Source organism: Rhagoletis zephyria, unplaced genomic scaffold (genome assembly GCF_001687245.7).
Source record: "Rhagoletis zephyria isolate East Lansing unplaced genomic scaffold, Rhagoletis_zephyria_1.1 Rzeph_scaffold_04639, whole genome shotgun sequence".
NCBI classification, from domain to species: Eukaryota; Metazoa; Arthropoda; class Insecta; order Diptera; family Tephritidae; genus Rhagoletis; species Rhagoletis zephyria.
In genome coordinates, this window is record NW_016161722.1 from 34520 (window position 1) to 43092 (window position 8573).

Sequence of the window (8573 nt, forward strand, 5' to 3'; positions counted from 1 at the left end):
TAGTTTTTAAGGAAAGAACACAACCGACTTCAAATTTAGGGGTACCGTTAATTTCTTCATGATCCAATCATCGGATCTCTAAACCAAATTACGGGACGACCCTTGAGGTACCATCTTTCCAATAAAAAAAGGATTATTGAAATCGGTTCACGTGGTCAAAAGTTATGTATTCCGGCGTATTGATAACCTCCTCTTTTTTTTGAAGTCGGTTAAAAGTGTTTGAGTTCTGTTAATCTTATGTAAATAAAGTGCAGTTTATGGATTTTAAAACGTTTATTTATTTATTACATACTGTACATAAAACTTGCATGAATGTATTTTAAAGAGCGCATTATCTGAAGCAAATTTTCAGTATTTTCCGGTGATATATATTCAGAAATATAAAACCCCCCCTAAAATATATTCCTGGGTGCGCCCCTGATTGATATATTACCAATCGCTAAAATTATCAAAGGTGTCATCCTTGTCTAAAATAAAAGCGCGAAAATGTGGCATAAGGAAAAAATAATTTTAATTTCAATATAAAAGAAAAATGCAAAGTTTTTAATAACACACATACATATGAATTTTTATTTAGGTTGGTGATGTAGACGGGTTTTAATTGACGGAATGGATAAATTCGTGCAATCTGCTAAAAGTAAGAGTACATTAATTGTGTAGTACGTAGCGTAATTCTTTTATTAAATATTTGTATTTTTGTACAGCATCCCGTGAAGATACCTCGATAAATATTGATTCTTGTAGCGAATCCGATTCTGAAAGAAAACGTTTTAAAAGAAAGAGAGTGGGCTCATCCAACGTGTGGAAATTTTTTTGAGCCATCAAAAGACAAGAAACTGGCGAAATGTCTCCACTGTGGCCGAGAGTACAAAACTAGTGGTAATACTACCAACCTGTCGGATCATTTGAATCGCGCTCATCCTACCCTCAATAATTGTGTAAAGCCGATTAATACCATATGAGCACATTTTAGTAAGTCTGAAAATTACGACCAAATTTCGACGCGTAAAAAAGAACTTGATGTATCATTAATGAAAATGGTCACATTAGATGTGCAGCCCTTTCGAATTGTCGAAGATGTAGGTTTCCGAAATTTTGTTAAATGTTTAGATCCCCGATACGTGTTGCCTAGTTGAACAACTCTACAAAATGTGTTGTTAAAGAACATGTACAGTGATGCTAAAATCAAATTATAAGAAATTTTAAATACGGTGGAACATTGCGCAATAACGACCGATTGTTGGACGTCGCGGGCAAATGTTGGTTACTTAACCGTCACATGCCACTTTGTTACGGAAAAAATGATATTACAGACAGCAGTATTATCGACCACAACTTTATTAACAACCACAAATCATTCCGCTGACAATATCGCGAATTCGTTACGCAATGTTTTATCGGAGTGGGGCGTTCTGGAAAAAGTAACTTCAATTGTGACGGATAATGCGGCAAGCATGATTAAAGCTTGCGAGCTACTTCAAAAACGAAACCTACCGTGTTTTGCGCATTCTTTAACCTTAATTATTCAAGATGCTTTATCACAAGAAAACACAAAACCCGTGATAATGAAGTGTAAGCGTATCGTTGGTTATTTTAAAAGCAGCACAATTGCTTATGAAAAGTTTAAAGAGGCGCAGAATGATAAACAATACAGTTTGCTCCAAGAAACTCCTACGCGATGGAATAGTGCGTACCTAATGATTAAAAGAATAATAGAGACAAAAGGTTCTATTTCTAATGTTCTACTTGCAACTCCAAAAGCTCCACAGACTCTTACTGCAGACGAAATAGAAACTTTGAAAGATTTGGTGGAATTATTTGGTCCATTTCATGAAGCTACTGTACAAGCATCAGCGAGTGATTCTGTTACAATATCATTAATAATACCGCTTACGTGTGACCTTTACCATAAATTAAATGATTTGCAAACTAATATGAAAACGACAGAAGGTTACAATACATGCACTTATGTAATTCGACGACTGAGAGTTATATTACTTCACTACGAAAACCGAACAGTTACAAAAATTGGCACCATTTTAGATGCAAGTTTCAAGAAAGAAGGCTTCTTATCAAGTAACATGGCAGATAGTGCAGTCAAAGCATTAGAAGATGAAATAGCAAGTTTAGGCAGGGCCGAATCATCTTCACATTATTATGAAGAACCGTCAACATCACCTAATGTACAACTTCAACCTGAACAATCGCTTTTTAAATTTATAAACAACAAGGTTGCGGAAAGAAAAAAATCCAAAAGGGTAGATGCAGTCATAACTCTTCGGCAATACCTTAATAAGCCGAACGCGCTTCATGACATTGATCCTTTAACCTATTTAAAGATACTACATTTTATTCAATTTAATCTTTTGTTTTTAATAATTCTTTTGTTTATACAGCAACGCAAGTGACATGGAGGCTATAAAAACTTTAGCCATACGCTACTTTTGTATTCCAGCTACCTCAACGGAGTCCGAAAGAATTTTTAGTAAAGCTGGAATCCTTATATCGGACAGGAGGACTGCTTTGAAGCCCAAAAATTCCGACATGATTTTGTTTTTGAACAAAAACCAGTGGGTTATGGAATGATCTCACTTAATTCATTTAACTTTTTTCAAAGAGACCTAAATACTATGTGATTTTTTATTTTTTTTTTATATATCTAAATTAACTGTGAGACAGTTAAAAAACTTGTTCAATACGTCACACGTAATTAAAATAAGAGACGTAAAAAATTGTTATTATTGAAAAGTCGAAAGTAAGTAACTGTAAAATTTTTCTATTTATTCGATACTATCGTCGATGTATCGATAGTTTTGGAAAAAACCATCGAAACTATCTATGGTCAGACTATCGATAGTTTTGCAGCTCTACACGCTAGAATAAATTTAATAGATTTAAATTTAAGTTACCGCCAATGACATGCTAAATAGTACAAAGGTACATTATTACCTGCTCCTGACATTATTTTATGTTACTTACCGGAATTAGTGAAAGCGGATTTTGTGAAATTGGACCCTTCGAACATTGTGTTATTAATACTATGACAGAGAACACGCAGTATACGTCGCATGAATATGCGGATATTCACCTAATTTANGTACAAACAATTGCCATTCGAACGTTCGAATATTCGAATAATCGAATTATTCGAACAATTTCAAGAGCTCTAATACCTGGAAGGCGTGGCGGCGAGACAGGACGTCCTGCAACGGTAGATGTTGAAGCTGTGTTAGAGGAAGTGGAACTAGGTCCATCGACTTCAGGGAGAATGATGGAAAGACGGACTGGAATACAAAAAACTACAGTTCACAAAGCTTTAAAATACCATCCCTACCACATTCAACGTGTTCAGGCTCTACAAGAGAGAGATTAGTTGTGTTTTCCTATTCTCCAGCAAAAAATATCCAGTAACTTGCCCAAGAATGATAGAATACAAGATTGCGCCGATCAGAGAGGATTTTTGAGAATAACTTTTGTGTGACGTCACACTGGTGCAATTGCGAGAGAGAAATGCCAAAACGTGAGCAAGAATGGAAGAAGAAGAAAAAATGTTGCAAGGAAAACGTAAACAAGTTGCACCAGTGTGACGTCATGCAAACAACGATTCTGTCAAATTCGTTAAGAGAGGAATAGCGGTCCGAGATCGGCGCAACCTTTGTATTCTCTCAATCGTGTAACTTGCCAGTAACCAAATTTCGGAGCGTGAGCAAAAATTTGCTCTCAGTGAGAGAAACATGCAAGAAAGTACGAAAACGCAAAACTAGTAAGAAGTTGCAAGTTTTTGTGACGGCTGATTTTTATTTGGCGCGTAAATCGATCAAAAACAAAGAACAAAAAGTTTAAGCATATAGAAGCGCGGGTGCAAATTAAATTAAAGTAAATAAAATGGAAAATAAAGAGCTAGATATAACTCTTACTCCTGGAACATTCAAGAGAGTTAATGATGGTAATTATAAAATTCATAAAATGTTATTATATATGCATGTACACACATTAATTTTAATTACATTACCTTGTAGATGCTGATTATAGGCAGCACATAATTTGTCAAGTGGCTGGAGAACAAGTTTTCGAAAGCATAATTATAAATGAAGAACCCAGCGGAAGCTTTGCAATGGGAGAAAGCGCCTCGGGCGAATTGGAAGGAGAAGACTTCATTCCGATTGACGCGGAAACGTCAAAAAACAAAAAACTTACGTGGTTAGAAGCGCCCACAAAACTCCTTTTAAACAGAGTGAAAGAGTTGCGAGGTATGGTTGGCAAAAAAGCGAGTTTGAAAAGCAAAAAGCATATGTGGGTCACCATAAGCAATGACCTTTGCGAGCAGGGGTACATGTATACCGCGCAACAAGTGGAAATAAAATTTTATACCCTGGAGAGGCAATATAAGCAAACGAAATTAAATAACTCAAAATCTGGAAGGGCAAGACAGATCTGTCCTTTTGAGCAGTAAATATTTTAATAAAATGTTGNGGCTGATTTTTATTTGGCGCGTAAATCGATCAAAAACAAAGAACAAAAAGTTTAAGCATATAGAAGCGCGGGTGCAAATTAAATTAAAGTAAATAAAATGGAAAATAAAGAGCTAGATATAACTCTTACTCCTGGAACATTCAAGAGAGTTAATGATGGTAATTATAAAATTCATAAAATGTTATTATATATGCATGTACACACATTAATTTTAATTACATTACCTTGTAGATGCTGATTATAGGCAGCACATAATTTGTCAAGTGGCTGGAGAACAAGTTTTCGAAAGCATAATTATAAATGAAGAACCCAGCGGAAGCTTTGCAATGGGAGAAAGCGCCTCGGGCGAATTGGAAGGAGAAGACTTCATTCCGATTGACGCGGAAACGTCAAAAAACAAAAAACTTACGTGGTTAGAAGCGCCCACAAAACTCCTTTTAAACAGAGTGAAAGAGTTGCGAGGTATGGTTGGCAAAAAAGCGAGTTTGAAAAGCAAAAAGCATATGTGGGTCACCATAAGCAATGACCTTTGCGAGCAGGGGTACATGTATACCGCGCAACAAGTGGAAATAAAATTTTATACCCTGGAGAGGCAATATAAGCAAACGAAATTAAATAACTCAAAATCTGGAAGGGCAAGACAGATCTGTCCTTTTGAGCAGTAAATATTTTAATAAAATGTTGATTATGATGTGAAATAGTTAATGATTTTCTTCCATCTTTCTATTTAAAAAGTGAACTGGACGAGCTTTTAAGGGAAAGAAAATCAATTTTTCCTGAGGCGGTGTTGGACAGTGAAACTCAAAAATTTCCTGATGTCAGCGATCCCGAAAAATATCTCGAACAGTCACCAGCTGCGTCGGGTAACTATTACTCTGTACAGCACTCGGGTGGGTATTGGACCAAACCAATTTTTTTAAGAGATTTAGTCATAGGTAAAAAAGTAATTTCTCAGTTTTTCGAAGTTAGCCTCCGAAATCGAGATAATGGCCTTCGAAGTTCGAAATAGGACCTTTGGTAAAAAAGTATATTTAATTATTCTGATATGCATACCAAAAAATTACTAATTAGTAATACATTGAATACCATATTTAAATAGAACAAATAATTATAACGATACCAACCTTTTAAAAATTGGTTAGTAATTTTTTTGTTTAACTTTTTTTGGCTAACTTCGAAAAACGGAGAAATTGCTTTTTAACCTAAGACTCAATCTCTTAAAAAAAATTGGTTTGGTCCAATACCCAGAAAAAATGTTGATTTTGACGTACAGTGTTATTGATTTATATCGAACGTATTCCGTGTATGATTTTTCATAATTTTCAGCAGATGATATGGATTTCACCCCATCCACTTCGAAAAAAAGGAAACCTAATTCTCCCGCAACTCCACCCGCCACAGGTATTCCAAATATGCATAATATTTATGTGAACAAAGTATTATTACTCTTGTGCACAAGTACGCTCGGATACAAAAACAGTATAACATGTTTACACATACGTTCCTACCTTTTTTATTCAAAAATGTATTTTTCTTTATATAGACGTCCCCGGCATTGGGCCATCAACATCTAAAAGAAGGAAGTCAGCACTTCAAAAGTATTTAGAAGAAAAAAAAAGTCGGATGAAAAGTTAAGAAAGTTGCTTGAAGAAAACATGAAAAGTAAGGCAGAAAGAGCAGAAGAGAAAGCTAGGATGGAGAGGGAGAAACTAGATTTACTAAAGTCAATGGTGGAAATATTAAAGAAATGACTAGTTTTGCAGTATGTGTTAAAAATATGCTTTAAAATTATGTTATGTTCACTAACACCTTTTTTTTTAATTTCAGACACCTCTACGAAAATTAAGCCATTTTAATCTGGAAATGAAGTACAAATGTTGTTTTATTATTAAATTTTTATTTGGATTTCATAATCACACTTTTTGTTAATTTTTTTCAATCAAACAGAGCCTTGCATGCTGCGGTATATTTTTGAAATACATGAATTGCTTAAACTTAGTAGTATGTTTTCAATGAAATGTGTGGTTTTAACAAAATGCCATAAAATTAATCACACAAACAAACAACTGCGGTTCTATGTATTACGACGAAGTTCTATCTCTTGGCATATAGGATCTCGCACATGATTCCCCCTTGAAATGTCGCCATGAGCGGTGAAGTCATCAGTAACATCTGGAGATGTGTCGCAAATAAAATCCAAATCATCTTCGTTAGCTATATTGTGCAAAACGCAACAGGCTCGAATGAAGTGGCAAAGTTTTTCNAGATGTGTCGCAAATAAAATCCAAATCATCTTCGTTAGCTATATTGTGCAAAACGCAACAGGCTCGAATGAAGTGGCAAGGTTTTTCCATTCCTCTGAGCTTACAGTAATATAACTGACGGAATCTTTGTTTCAACATGCCAAGCGAGTGTTCTATAGCGATACGTCCAGAGCTCAGATTTAAATTAAAGTATTTTTGGGCATTTGTTAAAAGCCCATTATCTCTGTAGGGCGTTACTAAATATTTCTTGCAGGGATATGCAGAATCACCCAAAAGGTATTAATCTAAAATAAAAATGCTGTTCTTATTCAAATAAGATTTTTTCATGTTTTGATTAATTTTACTTACCTCCACAATACGACGGCAACTTATCATAAATAGTGGAGTTTTGTAAAACCCAACTGTCGTGACTAGAACCAGGATATCCCACGAAAATGTTTATAAACTTCTTCTTTTCATTACATATCGCTTGCAGACAGATAGACGTAATTCCCTTCCTATTTATGTAATCGTCTTTTGATCTCTTTGGTGGGTCAATTTGGATGTGGTTCCATCAGTGCAACCTATAATCATATGATAGGTTATATAACAATAACTATGAATAGGAAGCCAAGGACCTCTTGCATGGATTACCTATTGCCTTAGAAAAGTAGCATTTACGGTTGAAAAATTCGCTTGATTCTAGTTTTTGCTGTTGAGTAGGCCATTTTATAACATCTGAACTCAATGAGCTAATGAACATAGTAACTCTGGCAATTATTTTACATACTGATGACAGGCATAGATTAAAACGATCCCCTAAGTCTCTATAGCTGCAGGCTTCATGTCCAGCAAACCATAAAAACACGAGCAAATGAGTTTTTTCTGAAAGCCTTTTGTCAGCCCTTAAATTGTTGTAAAAGTCCGAAACAGAAAATCTTTGGCTAAGGCTTTCAAATAAGTTTCTGGAAATGCGGAAATGCATTCGAAACTATTTTTCCGTGTAACTCGGCACTGTCAACTCTATATAATTCAACACACAATTTCGTGGATTTTTTTCTTGTAGAAACAATCCAATATCATCTGATCTTAGTTCTTCTACGATCATACGTTCTTCCTCATCTTCGCTTTCCGATGAGGACGACTCCATTAACATCGAAACTACAGTGGCAATCATCCGCTTTCTTGTCGTTTCTACGTAATAAGTATGTACATACATATGTATGTTTAATGATAAAAATTACTTACAAAGGATAAATAAAGACAAAATGCACTATTACCTTCGCAATTCACAATTTGCTCCTCACAAGTGGTAATTGCGGCTGAAGATGCACTACTATTCTCGCGTATATATAGATTCTGGGCCTCTTCCTAATATATTTATGTACACAGTGAACTTTATAAACTTGTCCCACCATGCAAAACATGAGAAATAGGCAACAATCGTCAATGGCAACAAATTGGCGACTCACCGATTTATTGCTGTGGTGACAAATCGGCAACACCACTTCGTTCATGTCAATTTTGAATAAAAAAGTTCTCAAAAATTCGGAAACTTATGAATATGGCGTCAATAGCATTGGCCAAAAGCATCTAAATTATGCCCAAGGACAAGATTGAAAAAATAGGAAGTCTCACAGCGAGAAAATGAATTAATTCCGATTGTAAGTTGCAATTTGGTATACAGAAAAATAAATGAAGTATTAAGAAGAATAAAATTATTCCAAATATCGCCTGAAGCGATAAGAAAAGGACTCATTCAGGTAATAAGAAAACGACTCACCCAGGCGAGTTGCCTTCGGCGGACGTTTTAGAGCGACCGGTAATAGGAAATCGATTCGATGGCAATATTACCGG

General features: G+C 35.3%; 1 protein-coding gene across 1 annotated transcript; it reads left to right on the forward strand.

Annotated features, from left to right (window-relative positions):
• Nucleotides 1-571: 571 nt before the first annotated feature.
• On the forward strand, nt 572-2408 carry LOC108371009 (zinc finger BED domain-containing protein 1-like). Its single transcript, XM_017626482.1, has 2 exons — nt 572-637; nt 705-2408. Exon 2 carries the CDS (start codon nt 1302-1304, stop codon nt 2406-2408), a length of 1107 nt encoding a protein of 368 aa, XP_017481971.1. The 5' UTR covers nt 572-637; nt 705-1301.
• The last annotated feature ends 6165 nt before the right edge of the window (nt 2409-8573 follow it).

What these genes read in the sequence shown, in the direction of transcription:
- LOC108371009 (XM_017626482.1), top strand. Translation starts at nt 1,302, where the DNA reads ATGATATTACAGACAGCAGTATTATCGACCACAACTTTATTAACAACC.